Source organism: Schistocerca serialis, chromosome 2, assembly GCF_023864345.2.
Source record: "Schistocerca serialis cubense isolate TAMUIC-IGC-003099 chromosome 2, iqSchSeri2.2, whole genome shotgun sequence".
Taxonomy (NCBI): domain Eukaryota; kingdom Metazoa; phylum Arthropoda; class Insecta; order Orthoptera; family Acrididae; genus Schistocerca; species Schistocerca serialis.
The window spans coordinates 612,940,438-612,964,269 of record NC_064639.1 but is presented as its reverse complement, the minus strand read 5'-3'; the positions used below and the strand labels follow the sequence as shown (position 1 = coordinate 612,964,269).

The 23,832-nt window shown below is 38.6% G+C and overlaps 1 protein-coding gene across 1 annotated transcript in view; it reads left to right on the top strand.

Annotated features, from left to right (window-relative positions):
• Window positions 1-23,832, top strand: part of LOC126457659 (RAD50-interacting protein 1) — a 121,347-nt gene that overhangs the window by 39,109 nt on the left and 58,406 nt on the right. The window contains exons 3-5 of the mRNA XM_050094151.1: window positions 14,228-14,401; window positions 16,225-16,356; window positions 22,775-23,036. Coding sequence (XP_049950108.1) covers window positions 14,228-14,401; window positions 16,225-16,356; window positions 22,775-23,036 — 568 coding nt within the window. The remainder of the gene's footprint in view (window positions 1-14,227; window positions 14,402-16,224; window positions 16,357-22,774; window positions 23,037-23,832) is intronic.

Genomic DNA, 23,832 nt, shown 5'->3' with positions numbered 1-23,832 from the left:
TCATATGCATGGAATTTTCTTCTCTGGAAAATCCAGTATGGAACATAACAGTATTATGAAAAGGAAAGTTGCCACTCACCATATAGTAGAGATGTTGAGTCACAGGTAGGCACAACAAAAAGACTGTCATGATTACGCTTTCGGCCAATGAGGCTTTTATCAAAAATAGACAACATGTACACATGCGCATGCGCTCTCTCTCTCTCTCTCTCTCTCTCTCTCTCTCTCTCTCTCTCTCTCTCTCTCTCTCTCTCTCTCTCACACACACACACACACACACACACACACACACACACTGACGCAAATGCAACTCACGTACACATGACTGCAGTCTCTGGCAGCTAAAGCCAGTGTGTGGCTTCAGCTGGCAGAGACTGCAGTCATATGTGTGTGTGAGAGTTGCATTTGCATGACTGCGTGTCTGTATGTGTCGTCTATTTTAGACAAAGGCTTCATTGGCTGAAAGATTATTTGTGACAATGTGTTTGTTGTGCCTATCTGCGAATGATCATCTCTGCTATACAATGAATAGCACTTTCCTTTTCATAATATTGTTGAATTTTCTACTCTGTTTTGCCACCAATAACATTTCATAGAATAAAATGTGGGTGATGCGTGACAGTGAGGAAACTTTCTCAGGTTAATAGTTTGATCAAGTCATTATGTAGCCATAATTTTTTCCACAGAATCCTGAGCTGCCTTCACCATTATCATCATATAATAACTATTGTGTACATCTGTCATGACTGTCAGATCCATCATTCACCTTTTTTTTTTTCTTCATCTAGTTTTCTTTCTGGTGGCCTTTGGTCATCATTGCCACCTCAGAGACATGTTTTTGAGTGGGTTCCATATTTCGTTGAGGAGTCTATTTCCATATTTGCTTTGCCCCCCCCCCCCCTTTCATCTAGCCCCTCTAGATGGTAGATGGGTTGCTTTGTTTCTGTTGCATCAGTTGCTATATCGTGGCTCCCAGAAGTTCACGTCTTTGCTCCAAGTAAAAACCATATTACGTCTTTCACCACGAGTGTATAGATATCTTTATCTGATTATTAGATCACTTGGCACTGAGTACAGCTGCATGTACAAGCATATGTAGAGGAACCAAGGAAATGTCCCATTTATTGCTAATATATATTCCACCCAAAAGTGTATTGTTAACAGATTTGAATCTAATAGCAATATTGGTGGTATTATCCCAGGTTACACATAGATCTTGAAACAGATTGTAAAAACATGGACACTATGCACCAATGGAAACTTGTTGGCATCATCATAACATCAATGGAAACTTGTGGGAATCGTCCAGAAAATTAAGTGCAAATGCACGATAAAGAGAAAAATGCAGGATTTTGGGAAGGGAGGGGAAGAGGAAAGGGACAGAGAAAATCCTCACAATAATAATAACAGTTGTGTTTGTTGCTTATGTAAATACATGTCTTCGACCATTATTCTTGATAAGTATTTGTATTTTTAAAACACTGAGTGAGGTGGCACTGTGATTAAGTCATGGAATTTGCATTCAGAATGAAATATCTATCCAGCCTTCCATGTTTAGATTTTTCATGGCTTCCCTATGTTATTTAAGCACTAATGCTGTGATAATTCCTTTGGAAAGGACATAGTGAATTTTCTTCCTCACCCTATTCGTATCCTTATTTGTGTGGCATTTCACATGATGCCGTCATCAATGGGACAAATATTCCTTCTTTTTGTGTTTTTGAAACACTCCTCATGGCAGGGGACCATTGCTATATGCAAAATAGTAACTTTTGCATGGGACACACACAAAATGGCAGCTTCTCCATAGTGTTACCAAAGTTCATCATCATATCTTACCTCTTTTATCTATACTCTTCTGTCCTGCAGTGCATGCTATCTTTCCAGGGTAACACCGTTCACATTCACTATTTAGCACTATTTAGAATACATATGTGCTGGAACACTGTGTGCTGTACTCCTAAAGTTGCTACTTTTTTGACAGTAGAGTTTACTTTTATCTTTGGGAGTCAATTTGTTTCACCTATAGCTGGCTCATTAAATCTAAGGAATGCACAATTCTTTTTTTTTTTTTATGCCCATGGCCTGTCTTGCACATTCATTCATCCATTATGTGGAACATTCTGGTACATTGTAGGATTGGCTAGTGAGTTATTATTTTACTTTGTTTTTGAATGTTTTGGAATTTTATGTTCCCTATCTGAGGGCCACTTGTATAGACTTTTGCATCAGAATGTTTAACTCCATTGTGAATTGCAGAGAAGATGGCATAGTCTACATGACAATTATTTTTACTTCTAGTACCAGTATTGTAGTCATGGATTTTGGAGTTTGTACTAAATTCACTTTAGTTATTAACCATAAAAACCATCAGGAAGTACTGGTATGTGTATCGGCCTGTAAATTTAAGAACACTTAGATTCCCAAAGAAGCTTCCAGAAGTTTGGTGATCAGCTTCACACAATATTTTTATTGCAGGCTTTTGCAGAACATATACTTTTTTCACCTTAGCTACATTGACATGGCAGACCGTGACATAGGGCAATATTTAGTGAAGGTATTTTCACAATCCTCTCTACAAGTCAACACAGTGAGAGCAATTTCTAAGTGCAAAGCAGGCAAAATAGAACTTTTTGATTAACTTATCCACAGTTTTGTGCCTTCCCAGTTATGCTTAGGAACTTCATACATGGAATATCATCAAGTGTGTGCACACTGATCTCTACTTCTGGTTCCTGTAAGTCACTTTGATTTGTTTAGAAATGCATAATATGAGTATTTTAAGATTTAGGATTAAGCTGTTGGCTGTGAACCAGTTGTAATCCTGTTCCATGTTTCTCTTGGCCGTGTCTGGAATGGATATATTTGGGCCCTTATCAGTTTACTTATTATGGTTATGTTGGCTGTGTCTGGAATGGATGTGTTTGGGCCCTTTGTCAGTTTACTTGTTATCAGCAAGAAGAATCCTCAGATGTCCCAAGTAAATCTTTTATGTGGGCCATGAAAACAAGTGAGCCAAGCACTGAACCTTGTGGCACACCATATTTAATGTTTTACCCTTTAAATCTAGTCTTATTCCCATCATATCATTTGCTAATGTGACCCTCTGTTTTGTATTGGCAAGACACTATTCATGCAAGGGAAAGCAACTAATGCTGTACCAGTTTATTTTCCCTTGCAGAATTTTGTTTTACACAAGATGATTTGTTGACAAGATCACTGTAAATGCCTGCACAATTTTTATTGCTTAGTTCTACATATGAAATCATACATTGCTTTCTCAGTAGAGAAGCCTTTATGGAATCCAAAATAATCTCTTAAAACTACCCTCTTAGAAAATTTTGAGAACAATGGAAAGAGGGAGCTGGGTCAGTAATTAGAAGTCACTTGCTTATAACTACCATTATAAATAGGTGTTGCTATTACCTACATTGGTCTTTCAGGAAATAAACCTTGACTCATTCACTAGTTACAAGGGTATTTCAAAGCTCAATATTTTAGTTTTTGTGATTGAGATTCCATCATAGCCAGGAGAATTACTGCTTTTAGTGACCTAATGATTTTTGTGATGTCTCTACCAGACTATTTGGCAAAATTTATATCTGGTTGTGGAGTATGCATTTCTAGTCTTAAGTTAGTTTGACAGAACTGCTTTTAGTGAACCATGTTTTCAGCTACTGTTAGGAAGGATTTATTGAATTTACTAGCCAAGCATTTGAATTTCATATCATTTGTCTTACTGCTACCATTGTCGGGAAATTGAATATCATACTTACATACGTACTAGAGTTGTAATTTTTCCCAAGGGCATGCAGCTTTACTGTATGGTTAAATGATGATGGTGTCCTCTTGGGTAAAATATTCCGGAGGTAAAATAGTCCCCCATTCGGATCTCCGGGCGGGGACTACTCAAGAGAATGTCGTTATCAGGAGAAAGAAAACTGGCCTTCTACAGATCGGAGCGTGGAATGTCAGATCCCTTAATTGGGTAGGTAGGTTAGAAAATTTAAAAAGGGAAATGGATAGGTTAAAGTTAGATATAGTGGGAATTAGTGAAGTTCGGTGGAAGGAGGAACAAGACTTCTGGTCAGGTGAATACAGGGTTGTAAATAAAAAATCAATTAAGGGTGACACAGAAGTTGGTTTGATAATGAATAAAAAAATAGGAGCGTGGATAAGCTACTACGAACAGCATAGTGAACACACTATTGTAACCAAGACAGACATGAAGCCCATGCCTACCACAGTAGTACAAGTTTATATGCCAACTAGCTCCGCAGATGATGAAGAGAGTGAAGAAATGTATGATGCGATAAAAGAAATTATTCAGATAGTTAAGGGAGACAAAATTTTGATAGTCGTGGGGGACTGGAATTTGATAGTAGGAAAAGGAAGAGAAGGATAAGTAGTAGGTGAATATGGACCAGGGGTAAGGAATGAAAGAGGAAGCTGCATGGTACAATTTTGCACAGAGCGCAACCTAACCATAGCTAACACTTAGTTTAAGAATCATGAAAGAATGTTGTATACATGGAAGAGGCCTGGAGACACTGGAAGTTTTCAGATAGATTACATAATAGTAAGACAGAGATTTAGGAATCAGGTTTTAAATTGTAAGACATTTCCAGGGGCAGATGTGGACTCTGACCACAATTTATTGATTATGAACTGTAGATTAAAACTGAAGATACTGTAAAAAGGTAGTAATTTAAGGAGATAGCTTAACTCCGGCCAAACTGGCATTGGAAGGCCCAGTGGTACTGACCAGCCACTGTGTCATCCTCAGCCCACAGGCATCACTGGATGCAGATATGGAGGGGCATGTGGTCAGCACACCGCTCTCCCGGCGGTATGTCAGTTTATGAGACTGGAGCCGCTACTTCTCAGTCAGGTAGCTCCTTAGTTTGCCTCACAAGGGCTGAGTGCACCCTGCTTCCCAATAGCACTTGGCAGACCGGATGGTCACCCATCAAAGTGATAGCCCAGCCCGATGGCACTTAATTTCAGTGATATGACAGGAACTGGTGTTACCACTGTGGCAAGGCCGGTGACAATTTAAGGAGATGGGACCTGAATAAATTGAAAGAACCAGAGGTTGTAGAGAGTTTCAGAGAGAGCATTAGGTAACGAATTACAACAACAGGGGAAAGAAATACAGTAGAAGAAGAATGGGTAGCTTTGAAAAATGAAATAGTAGGTAAAAAGATGAGAGCTAGTAGAAATCCTTGGATAACAGAAGAGAAATTAAATTTACTTAATGAGAGGAGAAAATATAAAAATGCAGTAAATGAAGCAGGTGAAAAGTGATACAAACATCTCAAAACTGAGATTGACAGGAAGTGCAAAATGGCTAACCAGGGATGGCTAGAGGACAAATGCAAGGATGTAGAGGCATATATCACTAGGAGTAAGATAGGTACTACCTGTAGGAAACTTGAAGAGATCTTTGGAGAAAAGAGAACCACTTGTATGAATATCAAGAGCTCAGATGAAAAACCAGTCCCGAGCAAAGAAGGGAAAGCAGAAAGGTGGTAGGGGTATATAGAGGATCTATACAAGGGCAATGTACCTGAGGGCAATATCATGGAAATTGAAGAGGATGTAGATGAAAATGAAATGGCAGATATGATACTGCATGAAGAATTTGACAGAGCACTGAAAGTCGAAACAAGTCCCAGGGAGAAGACAACATTCCGCTAGAACTACTGATAGCCTTGGGAGAGCCAGCCATAACAAAATTCTACCATCTGGTGATCAAGATGTATGACACAGGCAAAATACCATCAGACTCCAAGAAAAATATAATAATTCCGATCCCAAAGAAAGCAGGTGTTGACAGGTCTGAAAATTACCGAACTAACTGTTTAACAAGTCACAGCTGCAAAATATTAACATGACTTCTTTACAGATGAATGAAACAACTGGTAGATGCTGACCTTGGGGCAGATCAGTTTGGATTCTGTAGAAATGTTGGTACATGTGAGGCAATAGTGATCCTACGGCTTATCTTTTAAGGAAAGGCAAACCTACGTTTCTAGCATTTGTAGATTTAGAGAAAACTTTTGACAATGTTGACTGGAATACTCTCTTTCAAATTCTGAAGGTGGGAGCAGTAAAATATAGGGAGTGAAAGGCTATTTACAATTTGTACAGAAACCAGATGGCAGTTGTGAGAGTCGAGGGGCATGAAAGGGAAGCAGTGGTTGGGAAGGGAGTGAAACACGGTTGTAGCCTATCTCCAATGTTATTCAATCTGTATATTGAGCAAGCAGTAAAGGAAACAAAAGAAAAATTTGGAGTAGGAATAAAAATCCACGGAGAAGAAATAAAAACTTTGAGTTTCGCCGATGACATTGTAATTCTATCAAAGACAGCAAAGGGCTTGGAAGAGCAGTGAATGGAATGGACAGTGTCTTGAAAGCAGGATGTAAGATGAACATCAACAAAATTAAAATGAGGATAATGGAATGTAGTCGAATTAAATCAGAATCTCAGATGATCCTGAGGGAATTAGATTAGGAAATGAGACACTTAGAGTAGTGGATAAGTTTTGCTATTTGGGGAACAAAATAACTGATGATGGTCGAAGAAGAGAGGATATAAAATGTAGACTGGCTATGGCAAGGAAGGCATTTCTGAAAAAGAGAAATTTAACATCGAGTATAGATTTAATTGTCACGAAGACTGTTCTGATGGTATTTGTACAGGAGTGAAACATGGATGACAAATGTTTTAGACAAGAAGAGAATAGAAGCTTTTGAAATGTGGTGCTACAGAAGAATGCTGAAGATTAGACGGGTAGATCACATAACTAATGAGGAGGTACTGAGCAGAATTGGGGATAAGAGGAATTTGTGGCACAACTTGACTAGAAGAAGGGATTGGTTGGTAGGACACATTCTGAGGCATCAAGGGATCACCAATTTTGTAATGGAGGGAAGCGCGCAGGGTAAAAATCGTCGAGTGAGACCAAGAGATGCATACACTAAGTAGATACAGAAGGAAGTAGGTTGCAGTAGCTACACAGAAGTGAAGAAGCTCGTACAGGATAGAGTAGCATGGAGAGCTGCAACAAACCAGTCTCTGGACTGAAAACCACAACAACCACATCATACTTATGTAGGTTTACATGTGACTTGATGTTCATACTTCTGAAATTCAGAATGGTTTATGGGCTTTGTGTGACAGACATCAGAAGTCTTATGGACAAGTTCTTTGTATGCACAATGGCCAGAGATTGTTGTTTTGGTATAGTTGTCATTTACATATATGTTTATTGACTTGATGTGCTTGATAATCAGAGAATGTGTGGTTACAGTTGTACTGGGTGATCAAAAAGTCAGTATAAATTTGAAAACTTAATAAACCACGGAATAATGTAGATAGAGAGGTAAGAATTGACACACGTACTTGGAATGACGTGGGGTTTACCTCAGTCCGTGCGATTATTGGCTTTGGGGTTACCTGAAGTCGCAAGTGTATCGTGAACGACCGACATCTCTAGGGATGCCGAAAGACAACATCCGACGCCAATGCCTCACCATAACTCCGGACATGCTTTACAATGCTTTTCACAACATTATTCCTCGACTATAGCAATTGTTGAGGAATGATGGTGGACATATTGAGCATTTCCTGTAAAGAACATCATCTTTGCCTTTTCTTACTTTGTTATGCTAATTATTCCTCTTCTGATCAGATGAAGTGCCATCTGTCTGACATTTTTTGAACTTTTGTATTTTTTTGGTTCTAATAAAACCCCATGTCATTTCAAGCATGTATGTCAATTTGTACCTCTCTATCTACATTATTCCATGATTTATTCAGTTTTCAAATTTGTACTGACTTTTTGATCACCCAGTATTCTGCATGGTGTTATTTTGCATCAGATGAGTATGCTCTTCATTATAGAATACTCATAGAGACTTAAAAATGTTTCATACTGTGAGCATGATAAAATTTAGCAGGAATTAGGCATGATTTAGCTATTTGAATATTTTGGGAGTGTAGGGTATTATTTCTATTGTTCTTTATATTATATTACATTTTTTAATTACCATTTTACCTGCTTTAACCTTTTTTATGTAAATAATAATTGGCTTTTGAATTTGGTGTAGTCCCATAGAAATAAAAATGGGGAGTGATCTTTTTGAGACTCATTTTACTTGCTACTATTATATGTTATGTTCTTACAGTAAAGCTCTGTTTCTAACATTATCCACATTTTATGCAAGTAACAGCACTAACAGAAAATCACTTTCTGCAATAAATTATATGTTAACTTTTAAGTTATATACATTAATAAAGTACACCATTATCATGATGAGATAGTTTGTATAAAAGATTAAAGTTCCACATTGACACCAACATTGTTAATGAACTTATACAAATATTTGAGAATAGTGTCACTGATTGTGCCATGTTTCATCCACAGTAAATGTCAAGACATGTTATTCTGTCAAATCTTGAAAAGGATGATATTTGAGGTCTGTCCAACAATTGGATCATTTTCTTCCTGAGCAATCATAAGAAAACAGTGAGCGTCAGGCACACTAATGTCAACCTTCATACTATTTCTGAACACTTATCAGAGTATAATCTATTTAAATATGGTGTATCTGAAGGATAAGTAATGGGATCAGATCTATTGAAAGGGGAAAGTAAGGAAGAATTACAACAATCAGTAAACAACATCACAAAATTATTTAGTAACGGAGCACAGAATAATCAACTTTTAATAATTAATTTTTTTACTGTCATACAAAAATTTCACAATGCTCTGAGTAAGAATATGTACATCCTATTTTTCTTTATGAATGATGAACCAGTTGGTAACAGTATAGAAACCAAATTCTTGGAATTATGGCTGCAAATCAATGTAAAGTGGAATAAGCATATAGAATATCATAATGCAAAACTGAACAAGACATTCTACCTTCTTCGCTCACTAAAATCCTGCTGTAGAGAGAAAACAGCAAAGAATGCACATCATGACTACTTTCATTCACATCTTAAATATAGGATCACATTTTGAGGAAACTGTAAAACAGCTGCCAGCACATTCCAACTGTAAAAGAAGAGCCATTATAATTATTTTTTATGTGAACCTTGAGACGCATGTAAAGCTCCATTTGAGATCTTCGGCATTCCTACTTTACTGTGTATCTGCAGTATGTAAACTCTTATATTCTTTAAAATAAATGTAATATGTAAGGACATTATATTGTTTAATATTCATAATCATTTTACAGGACAAAACAAAAACTTACATGTAGTCCTGGCATCATATCCATGTGCTAAAGTGGCAACATGGGAGTTAAACTTTATAATAAACTTTTTAAAAGCATAAAAACAAATACTGAGGTCAAAATTCTTAGAAAATTTTTATTTTCATATTTACAGCATCACTGCTTTTACTCCATTGAACAATATTTGAATATATGAAGTCCATTAGGTAAATATTTAAAAGTATGAAGTGTATTGCGTGTAATTTCATACACATTTGTGCAGAAATCACTTTCAACTATGCACATACAAACTGATTTGTCCAGTGTCTTATGCATAATAAGCTGCTTTTGTAGACAAGGAGCTTGGTTAAAATGCAATACAATACAATGCTCAGACTTATGCTGGTAATATTCATCATGCCAGAAATGCAGTCCAATTTAGAAATTTGAATCATATGGTAGTTTACCCTTTTTAATCTTGTGGCAAGGTAGTATGATATTTGAACGTTGTGTGAGCATCTCATAGACCCGCCTTATGGATGTGATGTTATTTTACTCATTTGTAGAATTTTCAATGCATTGGTTATATGTAGTTATCTAAAGTTACTTGCTGTACCAGGATATGAATTCAGATACCTGCTTTTGAGGCAATACACTAACAGCTGCACATGTCATAGTCCACCTCAAATCTTTAACTCCCCACAGGCTTAATAACATTATTTTACAACATAACAAAGGCTTTTCAATGACACTACAGGACCAGCAATATTGGGAGAATCATTATATTGGGTGCTGTGGATTCTCAGTATCCCCATCACTATACAGAGATGACATTATTTTTTTCTGCCCTTACAAAGTGTATGCAGTGCTGATTAATTGTGCAAGTGTGATGGACCAGGGAGTTAAACACGCAATTTACTGCTGCAAAGTGTAGAGTATGATTTCTTTTGTGATCTGTGTCAAGTAGAAATTTGTGGATAAATACACACATAAAAAAAGAAGTTTTGCATCACCCCGGTTCCAAGAACTCTTGAAGACAGATGTTGACTGTGGATATTGTATCACAGACACAGTCCCGTTGACTGTTCAGAGATGTCACTAAACCTGCCCAAAGATGTAAACAACCATGAATGAGCAGGCCTGTTAGACAAAGGGGGACTGGCAGCTGATCAGTTCCAGTCATTCCACCGGGAAGGAGGTTCACAGCTCATGTTGTCTGTATTTCAACCATGCCTAGATGGTAAATACCACAGTTCAATTGCGTCCGCATTGTTACTTTGTGTCAGGAAGGGCTCTCGACAAGGGAAGTGTCCAGGCATCTCAGAATGAATCAAAGCGATGTTGTTCAGACATGTAGGAGATACAGAGAGAGACAGGAACTGTCGATGACATGCCTTGCTCAGGGTGCTCAAGGGCTATTACTGCAGTGGATGACCGCTACCTATGGATTATGGCTCGGAGGAACCCTGACAGCAACACCACTATGTTGAATAATGCTTTTCATGCAGCCACAGGATGTCATGTTACGACTCAAACTGTGCATAGGCTGCATGATGCACAACTTCACCCCCGACATCCATGGAAAGGTCGTCTTTGCAACCTTGACACCATGCAGTGTGGTACACATGGGCCCAGCAACATGCTGAATGGACTGCTCAGGATTGGTATCAAGTTCTCTTCACTGATGAGTGTCGCATATGCCTTCAACCAGACAATCGTCGGAGACGTGTTTGGAGACAACACGGTCAGGTTGAATGCCTTAGACACAGTGTCCAGTGAGTGCAGCAAGGTGGAGAGTCCCTGCTGTTTTGGGGTGGCATTATGTGGGGCCGACGTACACCACTGGTGATCATGGAAGACTCCGTAACGACTGTACAATACGTGAATGCCATCCTCCAACTGGTAGTGCAGCCATATTGGCAGCATATTGGCGAGGCATTCATCTTCATGGACAACAATTTGCGCTCCCCATCATGCACATCTTGTGAATGAATTCCTTCTGGATAACGGCATCGCTCAACTAGAATGGTCAGCATGTTCTCCAGGCATGAACCCTTTCGTACATGCCTGGGATGGATTGAAAAGGGCAGTTTATGGATGATCTGACCCACCAACCACTCTGAGGGATCTATGCCGAATCGCCGTTGAGGAGTGGGACAATCTGGACCAACAGTGCCTTGATGAACTTGTGGATAGGATGCCACGATGAATACAGGCATGCATCATTGCAAGAAGATGTGCTACTGGATATTAAGAGGTACTGGTGTGTACAGCAATCTGGATCACCATCTCTGAAGGTCTCGCTGTATGGTCATACAACATGCAATGTGTGGTTTTCATTAACAATAAAAAGGGCAGAAATGATGTTTATGTTGATCTCTATTCCAATTTTCTGTGCAGGTTCTGGAACTCTCAGAATCAAGGTGATGCAAAACTTTTTTTGAAGTGTGTATGTTTCTTGTAGTTTTTAGGTCTTATGTGTGTTGGAAGTTTGATATTGTCTCTAAGAAAATTTTCAAGATTTGGTTTCTTGGCAGAGGCATCATAGTACTGAATAATTATGTACAACTGAGGATATTTGTTGGAGCTGGATTGTCATCACCATGGATCTGTCATTATCAGTGTTGAAACAACATAGAGGGAATGTTGTACACAAAAATATATCACTATGTGTGATATGAACAATGTTAGGATAAGAGAATGCCCCATTTATTTCATAATGACATTACAAATAAGGGAAAATTGTTATGATGTGTGAGTGACGTGTTTTCTTTCTTCATGAGGTGCCCAGTTCAGTTTATGTTACCCTCAGAAATTTCAATAAAGAGCTTATAGATGTGTTAGTAGTGTCATGTTGAGGACAATATTATGGAAATGGAAGAGGATGTAGATGAAGACGAAATGGGAGATAAGATACTGTGTGAAGAGTTTGACAGAGCACTGAAAGACCTGAGTCGAAACAAGGCCCCTGGAGTAGACAACATTCCATTAGAACTACTGATGGCCTCGGGAGAGCCAGTCATGACAAAACTCTACCATCTGGTGAGCACGATATATGAGACAGGCGAAATACCCTCAGACTTCAAGAAGAATATAATAATTCCAATCCCAAAGAAAGCAGGTGTTGACAGATGTGAAAATTACCGAACTATTAGTTTAATAAGTCACAGCTGCAAAATACTAACGCGAATTCTTTACAGACGAATGGAAAAATTGGTAGAAGCCGACCTCGGGGAAGATCAGTTTGGATTCCGTAGAAATGTTGGAACACGTGAGGCAATACTGACCTTACGACTTATCTTAGAAGAAAGATTAAGAAAAGGCAAACCTACGTTTCTAGCATTTGTAGACTTAGAGAAAGCTTTTGACAATGTTAACTGGAATACCCTCTTTCAAATTCTGAAGGTGGCAGGGGTAAAATACAGGGAGCGAAAGGCTATTTACAATTTGTACAGAAACCAGATGGCAGTTATAAGAGTCGAGGGGCATGAAAGGGAAGCAGTGGTTGGGAAAGGAGTGAGACAGGGTTGTAGCCTTTCCCCGATGTTATTCAATCTGTATATTGAGCAAGCAGCAAAGGAAACAAAAGAAAAATTCGGAGTAGGTATTAAAATTCATGGAGAAGAAATAAAAACTTTGAGGTTCGCCGATGACATTGTAATTCTGTCAGAGACAGCAAAGAATTTGGAAGAGCAGTTGAATGGAATGGACAGTGTCTTGAAAGGAGGATATAAGATGAACATCAACAAAAGCAAAACGAGGATAATGGAATGTAGTCAAATTAAGTCGGGTGATGCTGAGGGAATTAGATTAGGAAATGAGACACTTAAAGTAGTAAAGGAGTTTTGCTATTTAGGGAGTAAAATAACTGATGATGGTCGAAGTAGAGAGGATATGAAATGTAGACTGGCAATGGCAAGGAAAGCGTTTCTGAAGAAGAGGAATTTGTTAACATCGAGTATAGATTTAAGTGTCAGGAAGTCGTTTCTGAAAGTATTTGTATGGAGTGTAGCCATGTATGGAAGTGAAACATGGACGATAACTAGTTTGGACAAGAAGAGAATAGAAGCTTTCGAAATGTGGTGCTACAGAAGAATGCTGAAGATAAGGTGGGTAGATCATGTAACTAATGAGGAGGTATTGAATAGGATTGGGGAGAAGAGAAGTTTGTGGCACAACTTGACTAGAAGAAGGGATCGGTTGGTAGGACATGTTTTGAGGCATCGAGGGATCACAAATTTAGCATTGGAGGGCACGGTGGAGGGTAAAAATCGTAGAGGGAGACCAAGAGATGAATACACTAAGCAGATTCAGAAGGATGTAGGTTGCAGTAGGTACTGGGAGATGAAGATGCTTGCACAGGATAGAGTAGCATGGAGAGCTGCATCAAACCAGTCTCAGGACTGAAGACCACAACAACAACAGTAGTGTCATATGTATGGACATGACACTGGTGTTCGTAAACAGAATACCAAACGAAGAGTGGAAAGAAACAATGTTATCTTTCACAGTACTGGTAACAGTAAAACTGCTTTGGAGAGTTAGAAGCTAAAAGCTCCAAGCTTTGAAAACGTATTTGTGTTTGTTACAATAAGGAAGGGGCTTTAGCAAAATCAGAGATCCTAATGAACATATGTACGCATTTGGCTGGGCATTGTTTGATACTTGAAGGATCATATTGGTTGCTCAATACCCTTACATGATTAACAACAGCAGTGAGTAATATTTTCTTGTCCTAAGTTGTGATTGCACTGTGCCGCCTGATAACAGTCTCTTTTCAGTGTAATGTGGAGCACTTCTTATGCATGAAAGCAGCATATTTTAGTTGGAACAGTGTTCACAGCCACCTCTGATTTCCTAAATGATAACATTCAGAAGTTTGTAAATTGTATTTTTGAAAATGTATTGATACTTTAACAATCAACATAGTTTTCTCAATGTACAAAATGCAGTTTTGATGATACATGTATAATAACGAGTAATAAATATTTTTGTTACAGTTGCAATTTAGAAAGTTCTGTGACAGAGAAGGATGACCATAGAAGCATACAGCTCTTCCGTTCACTCTGTGAGCTTAGTGACCAAATTAATTCATCAAAATGCAGTCACCTACTGTCATATCTGCATGAGACAATCAACTTTTGGCACAATTTATTGAAAGACAAGTTTTCTGTGTGAGTATACTTGAACATGTGAATGTCAGAAATTATGCTGTGAGTTTTTGTACAGTGTAAGTAATGCAAAGGAATGTAATTAAGTTGTTTGCATGACTAGTCATAATACATATAATTAAATGAAGGTGAACTTTTTTGTCATTAATATGAGCAGAGAGGTTGTCAAAAAAGAAAGGAAAACAAGCAATTCAGGTAGCCCCATTAGAGGTGGACAGGCAGCACAGTAATGAATGGTGATGCTAACTTTTTACAAATATTAATGCCATTGTGTACTTAATTGGGATGTTTTAAATTGATTTGTACTGAAAGAGCTACCCTACACCAGGCTTCAGTGTTTTCTCCAGCCCCTCCCCATTCTTCATAACATTCGTGTTCAGCCTGTGATGCCATTCCACATATCTGAAAATTAGTACTGGGCTAGTAGCATGTATAATAATATAAGATGCCTTCAGTTACCATCATCTGTCATGGGCACTAGATGTAGATAATACTCTCAACAGTAGTTCCTTCTCAGAAACAATGTAGAGCCCTTCAAGTGCCTAGAATTACAGGCCTCAATAACTTATTGATCAGGATGTTTAAAGTTTCTTCATAGTACTTGCTTCTTTCAGCCTTCCCATGTATAAGACGTGCTGTTAGTTGAATATGCTTATGGTATATGAACATTCAGTGATCGATATTAAAGTCTCCTGCAGCAGTTGTCACCATTGAACCAGTGACTTGGAGTGCAGCAAGCTATCCCTATGGAATCCATAAATCCTATTGAATCTCTGTGGACAGAAGCTCATATTGTATCTCATGTAGCAAAATAGTGTAAAAAATAAGTATGTTTGTGTTACGTGTTCCATTGCTGCCTAACTAACTGAAGTCAAACATTTACTTAGTTTTCAACAGGATCAACAGAAATTTTTAGAGAAAATGCCCTAATACTTTCCAATGTTCTGATGAAAAATGATATGAAATGTAATTCAGATTGTTAATATGAGTGTTTTATGCAAACCAGTTTCTGCAGGCTAAAAGATTTTGACATGGTAAGAGGCACATGTGGCTTGTGACACTCTTCTGTAAAAATTTGTAAAGAACCACTTTGATGTTTATTATTAAGATCAGGCACTGTCAATGCAGCCTCAGGGCACAGAGGTTGAAAATGAATCTGTAAGGTTTGAAACTAATATAAATACTGGAACTGTTGACAGAATCATTAACAAACACTGTAAGAAATTTAATGAAGTTGCTGGTTCCCTGTCAACAAAATGTTGAAAACTGAAAAAAAAAGATCATTGTATTCCCTTGGTACATGCAGCTGGAACTCTTGCTATCTGGACTCTCAGAGAGATGCTGAAACCAATTCAAATCCACCTGTTGAATAGTTTTACACATAGCATCTTGACACATTGAGTTCTCATAAACACACTCATTTTGCCCCAGCCCAGCTTTGTACACAACATGATGAGCACACAGTCCAAAAATCCAAGAACAGAAAAAAATAGCTTTTTTCATCTGATGTAAACAAATTGTTGTATGTAAATAACATTAAAGAGGAGTGAACAGTTACTGCTCAAGAATAAAATTGTTGAGATAATGCCCGTGGCAGCAGTATGTCAGAGGGGTTATAATTAATATTATTGCAGATACTTAGAAAGTGATATACTTAAAAGAAAAGGGGAATCTAAGTAAAATACAGTAGGTGAGGCAGACAACATGTCAGTAGCTTTTGAGCCCCATGTCCACTTAACCTTTATTTGATATCTTTATTCATTTTATTGTAATCATCGTTACTGATATTTTGAAATGTACCATGCTCATGCCTTGTAATTTTTCAGTGAATTCGATGAGGTGTTGCAGTCACTAAAATGGCCCTTTATAAACACCAGTTTGCTAGTTGCAACTCCACCTCCAGAAGTAACACAGAAGTTCCAGCAGTTGACTGAGTACCTGTTGCATTTGCAGTTACCGTATCCTTCAGGAATTCAACAGTGCTAGTTCTGTAATTTAAATGTGAACTGTCACTAAAATGTAAGTATGAAAACAGTAGGAATTGGAAGATGTTCAATGATTTTCACTAACTACTCAAAATTTTTGAAATAAATAAATACATATTGCTGTTGGAGCTCTTTGGTGGCTTAAAAAAAGGAACAAGCTTTTATTTGCAAAAAATTAGTAATTACATTAATTACCCATGGACCTGTATGTATATGATTAGATAAATATTCTGCAGCTTGTCCTGATAGATAAATAGCAGTAATACTGGGAATAGATTGCAGAAACCGGGAACATGCATGAAAACCCCACCATTCCTAAATGATCATCATATTTGGTTACTGTGATGATAGTCATCAATGAGCAGCTTCTTGGGCATCTGCTGTGCCCCATTAGCATTAAGTTTGTATAGCCCGTTTCTCTGAGAAATGTTGAAAACTAAACATGAATAGAAATTAACGTTTGAAAGGAGTGACTGAGGAATGAATGCAGAGCACATCACTTGTACTAAAATTGTGATTTGGTGCTTAGTTAATAATCCATATAAACTGATAGGCTAATTTGGTTGCAATTGAATGATCAGAATTCAACTAGCCATATCATAAGCTTCAGAGGAACTGAAGAAGTACTCTCAAGTTTTTGTGTAGTTGTCACCTCACTTTCAGTTATTTAAGAGATTAAATAAGGTGGTTGACAGTTTATTTCAAAAGACTTGTTAGGAAACTCCTGGAATGATTGTTGCACCAGCAGTTATGTTTGCATCAGGACGTGTTCGAGGGGAGGACTGTGTGTGTCACTCATTCAGGGCCAAGGTAATAATTGAGTAAATCTGATTTGATTCCCTCTGACTTTTCACTTGGCACATTTAGTTCATGTTATCTCACTCGTAGATCATATACATTCTGGTGGGGCGGCGGTTTGTTGCGAAAGGTTGAATTTTGTGTATGTGTTTGTGTATATATATAGGATGGGGGGAAACATTCCACGTGGGAAGGATTATGTGTGGGAACAGGGATGGGGTGACTTGCCGAGCGGGGGCGCTGGCGGGTCGATGGACGCACAAACAGGCACAAACATGCACACGGGGTTCGGGCTTTCGCAACAAACTGTTGCCTCGGCCGGGGGGGGGGGGGGGGGGGAGGGAGAGACGTCTGTTTGTGTCTGTATGTGTGGATGGATATGTGTGTGTGTGCGAGTGTATACCTGTCCTTTTTTCCCCCTAAGGTAAGTCTTTCCGCTCCCGGGATTGGAATGACTCCTTACCCTCTCCCTTAAAACCCACTTCCTTTCGTCTTTCCCTCTCCTTCCCTCTTTCCTGATGAGGCAACAGTTTGTTGCGAAAGCTTGAATTTTGTGTGTATGTTTGTGTTTGTTTGTGTGTCTGTCGACCTGCCAGCACTTTCATTTGGTAAGTCACATCATCTTTGTTTTTATATATAATTTTTCCCACGTGGAATGTTTCCTTCTATTATAATGATAATAATAATAATAATAATAATAATAATAATAATAATATAATAAACAACACAACCTAAGATCAACCTGATCTGATGTTAGTATGGCACAATCAAAGATGCCACACAGAAATTTCGAAATAGTTCAAAAAGTTGTTAATAGATGGCATTGTAATCGCAATGTGTAGGGCCTATAAATAATGCTTCACTGCCCAGAGTGATCAGTTCACCACTGAAATGTGAAATCAGGCTAACATACCAAAGGAAGAGATTGAAATCATGTATTTAATTCAACAACATGTTTTTCTGGTACAGGAATACCACGTGTTAGAACAAAGTCTTGCAGCAACAAGGTGCAGTTTTCATACATGATTTAGTGTTCCAAAAAGGATCTGGTGCGAAAACTATTCACAAGGTCTTTGCAACATTGCGGCAGACAGGCAGCATGGTTAGTGATCTGTCTGGGAATGTTGGTTCCGGCTAAACTGTAGTTACTCCTGAAAATGCCACCACAGTTTCTGCAATTATTCAGAAAAATCCAAGGAAATCCATCCAAAGAATTGCAGCAGAGAAAGGTTTGAAGCAATTGAGCCAGAAAATACAGACAGATCCTATAACTGTTTCCATTCAAAATCCAAAGGCATTAAGCTATATCTGTACCAGCTGCATGTCAGAGGGCTAACTTTGCGAAACAGACTCTCATAATGATTGATAATGAAGAATTTGATGTTGGCTGAATCCGGTTCACAGATGAAGTACACTTCCACTTGAACGGAGTCATGAATGAACAAAACTAGCTATTTTGGTGTTCCATAAATCTCTGTTTGTGTGAAGTGAAACCAGTGAATACTCCCAGAGTTTCTGTTTGGGCTGTGATATGCAGCAGAGGCATTATCATTATTTTTATCATGCGAGAAACAATCACTAGGGACTGTTTCATTGCAATTTTTGAATAATCTGTCACCACACATTGGACAATCGGCCAGGGACCGAGTAGTTTGTGCAAGATGGGGACACACCTCATCACAGTGAAAAGGTGTTTTGCTTTTATGAACACAGAGGGAATAGAGTCATTGTGTTGAATTATTGCAAATTTACTGGTGCAGGGATGGATTGGCCTCCATATTCACCCAATTAGCTTCTGTATGACTACTTTTTGTGGGGCACATTGAAAGATACTGTCTGCCGGAACCATCCCACCATGCTGAACGAGCTTGAAGTTCCAGTCCAGGTGGTATCTGAATCCATTTTCATTGAGACACTACAGGACGTAATGGCAAGTTTCTTTGTTCATTTGCACATATCTGTACTGCAAGTGGTGGACATTTTGAAAATATTGTTTGATTGCAAAGACTGCTTGCAGAGATCAGTTTAATTATGTGTGTTGATACTGTACAAGCTGCACAGCACACAAAACCATCAGTTAACAACTTTTCAAACTATTTTGAAACTGCTGTATAAAATTCTTACAGCTTTCACGATATATACACCTTTTGTTGCACTCGTCTATCTTAATTTTCTAGATATTTAATTTTGAAATCAGGGACTGCTTCACTGGTCACCCTGTAAAAGATAAAGGGGGAAGGGAATATTACTATAGGGTAAGGGCGGAGAGCTTAATGTAAAATGCCTCTCTCAGTGAGAACTGCTTATGCGTACAAGGAGAGTCCATCATCAATATTGCATATTGTTATCTCTCACAGCTTCACAAGTTGTATAGTGATGTTCCCACACCATTACTCCACCACCACCTTCTATATTTCAGCAGTTAAAAGTATGTACAGAATGTAGTGAGTTCCTTGTGGCCAGTGTACTTTCAGATCAGTCTGTAATCTGATTGTGGCTTGGAAATGGGTGCATTACATCAGTGATTCATGGCACCTTAAAAAGGTGTATCATTGTTCATTACGTACACTGATGAGCCAACACATTATGACTGCCTATGAGCCAACACATTATGACTGCCTGCTTAATAGTATGTGGGTCATCCTTTTGAACAATACAGCAGTCATCCTGCATGGCATGGATTCAACAAGTCCTTAGTTTTTTTGTGGAGGTATGTAGCACCAGGTATCTGTGCACATCTGATTTGATTCCCTCTGGCTTTTCACTTGGCACATTTAGCTCATGTTAGCTAACTCTTAGATCATGTACATTCTGTCGACATGATTTTGTTTTAGTACTGTGTTTGACATCACAACACGATCACGTGATTCCTGTAAATTATAGTTTGGTGGTTTGTTGAACAGCTATCCACCTGCAAGATGCACTCATGTTGGGGAATAAATCAAGCATGAAGGGGTGCAGGTGGTCTGCAATAATGTTCACATAGTCCACAACTGTCATGGTGGCTTCGATTACTACCATAGGTTCCATGGAAGTCCAGATGAATGTCACCAGTAGCATAATACTGCTCCCACTGGCCTGTGGTCATGGCACAGTGCTTGTTTTGAGTAATCATTCACCTGGATGGCAGCACATCTGGACTTGACCACTAACCTGTTGTAACAAGAAAGATGACTCATTTGTCCAGGCAACACAAACTGCCAGAAAAAAATAGTTCACCCTTTTAGAGGTTTCCATTTGCTCAAGATTTATTGTTGCAACAGTGCATATGGAGTACATGAAACCATTACATTTACAGATGAATAGCACAGGCAGTTCTGAGGTACCGTGCTGAAACACCCATATTAGTATGTGGTGTAGTCCCTATGCAGCAATGCAGACGCTGACTCCGGCATCCAGTCAATCTTACAGATGGCGAATACTGACTGGAATATATTATGGTATGCCAACTCAAACTGCTCACATAGTTCTATAAGAGTTGTTGGTTGATGAGTTGCAAGAGTCACTCCTCGTCCCTTCATATCCCACACTTGCTCGATTGGAGACAGGTCCACAGATTTTGCTGGCCAGGTAGTTGCTGCACATCGTGCAAATCACATTGAGTTTCAGAGGCAGTGTGTGGATGAGCATTGCCCTGTTAGGACAACACATCTCTTTCCTGTTGCAAGAACAGCAAAAAATGGGTCTCATAGCCTTCTGCATGTAGAAAATGGTTGTTAGCATCTCCTCCAGAAACATCAAAGGTGAAGGTGAACGAGAGTTGTAGCTTATTGCACTCCAGATAACAGGGCCTGTGGAGGAGGGGGGGGGGGGGGGCATGTCAGTGTGTCTTGGACAAATGCCCTCTACGAGACAGCACTGTCCCACTGCTAATAACTGGCTTGCAACATGTCTAGGCTCAGAATCTCTCTTATCTGTGCTGTAGTAGCTGTACAGCTTGCCACTGCTACACTTACAATACAACAATCATGGTGGGCGTATGTGCTGCATGGACGTCCAGAACTTCATCTACTGCGTGAGAATGTTCACGTGACCACTGATACCAGGACTGTTGCGTAACTAATGCAGTATGCCCAACTTGTGTGGCCATTCTCTGAAATGATCTTCCTGCCACTGGGAAGGCCACAATTTCACCCCTTTAAAACTTGCTGAATTGGCTGGAGGAAGCAAGAGTGCATTTCCAGCTCATGGTTGCCTGCTTGCTTCACACATTTGTACTGCACTGAGCCTTCTAGCTGTGAGCATTCCCTATTAAAGGATAGACACAAATGGCACTCCCATAGCTACGTCAATATGCTATCTGTTGTCGGACGATGTTGAAATCAGTATCAGTACTTCTACTTTCCTCCAAGTGGCAAATGCCACCATTGGATCAAAATCAATCTCATCTTTTAAGGTGTACAATTTTTTTTTTCTTCAGCAGTGTATTTCTATTGATCCAGGATCCAATATCTTTGATCCCATGCCCACTGTAGTTGCAACTGACTGTGTTGTTGGGTCAAAGTGGGAACATGTAGGGATCATCTGCTGTGGAATCCCATGTTCAATAGTGCGTGCTGAACTTTATGCTCTGAAACACCTGTGCCTACATCAGCATTTCACTGTGTCATCAGGTATTCAGTTGTGCAGTGGGTAGTGGTTATAATGTGTGGGGATCATGGTGTACTTTTTGGTTGCATGACATGTATGTTAGTTGTCTGCAGCTCTCAGTAGGCAATTTGCCTTGAATCATGGTGATTGATGCTGTTGCAGTGTTCAGTGCAAGTTGCTGGGAAAACGTATTGACAATCACATCTTGGTTTTAGAGGGGGACAGTGGCCCCTCGGAGGGGTTGTGACACTTGTATTACACAGTATGAGTTATGACTGACTGTTGATTTGAGCCTGTGATACATCCTGGAGATGACACACTTAGGTACATGAAGAACGTGGATCTGTATTTGTGTCCAAGAGATGACAGAAAACCCTTAAATATTCTGTCGATGATCAACAACATTATAACACCAATTTATGCACCCATATCACAGTTTTAATTACTTCCTCATATGTTTCAAAGATGTCTTGTGAATACATGTGTAGTATTTGTGGTCACTCACTTCTTGTTAAAGCTATGGAATCTTTTGCATTGTATACAAACATCCTTCCTTTGAATTTATCTGTAACTGTTTGTTACTTTCAGTTTTGGCATATTTTACTGCATTGGATTGCAATTTTTTTCATAACAGAACCAAACAAAGTTGCTTTAATTTAATCATTATTTTTTCCTCTCCTTTTGTTCTTTATGTGTGAAGTGTTATTATTTTCCCCTTTGCCCATACCTTTTCTTCTATTCCCTTCTTAAGTATAGTTTGACTCATTTGCACATTACATTCTTTTTATGTATATACTGCACTTGAAGCTAAATTTAAATTATGTGATGCTACTCATTTATGTTTAGTGGCAGTTAAAACTTCTCAATGGACTGTAAACAGTATTCAGTTTTCATTACTTGTGGTATAATCAGCTCCAGCTTTAGTATTGTGGATAACAAACAATGTTTCACATAGCATTAGTATAATGCCTGAATAATTTGTTTTTCCTTAATGTCTGTCCAGAACAAATATGAAAACACACAAAGTCACATCTTCAGTTGCTATTGACTTTGAACCTCTCTCACTCCCTCTCTCCCTTTTGTTACGACCTCTGAGAAAACGATTCATGTTTCATTTCTATGGCACAAGGCAAACCAATAGACCTGATAAACCTGAGTGGTTTTTCTCCCAAATATTGACATGGATTCGAGACCATGAGAAGTTTGTAAATCAGTGGGTACAACCAGTGTACAACAGTAATGGATTATCTCACATTTCAGCAAAGGTGAGTATTGAGAACTTCCAACTGTTAGAAATTTGACTCGCCAGTAACCATACACTTTTAATAACATTTATTCCATGCTGCATTTAATTTTGAGGAAACTGATTCAATCGTTTGGCAATGTGCTTCACATTTAACTGAAAAACCATATTTCATTGCTTCATTGGCTGGTCCATAATGAGAAAAGATACAAAGATGAACTACATTGAAATAATCTCTATCATGCCAAGCTCCACTGCTGATTGACACTTACATTTATGATTACTGAAAACCACCACAGTTGTATTAACCCACATTTATTGTATCATGACCGGTTTCGTTCCTTTAGAACAGTATCAGGTTGCTGAGTTGTGCCAATACCTGAATGTAAAAAGACAAAATTCAGAAACATTGATAACATAAATACTCTGCCTACTGTCTGGTGGAAGCATGGTGAATAGTAAGTGGATGCTACATGGCATGCTGTGCACTGTAGCCTGTCCAGACAGTCACATGCACTTATTGCTCACCATATTTCTGCAAGGCAGTTGGCAGAATGTTTATGCGAACATCATTTCTGGATTTTGTTTGTGACATTGTCTACAACAATCAGACCTTGTATATCATGACATTGGCACAACTCCGCAACCTGATGATGTTCTAAAGGAACAAATCCAGTTGTTACACAATAAATTTGTGTTGACAACTGTGGTTCTTTTCATTAATATTACAGGACTACATTGTTAGTTGCTTATTCTTTCTATTTATACAAAATATTTGTTAATTATTAAGTCAAATTAGCAGATACAAAAAATATTCA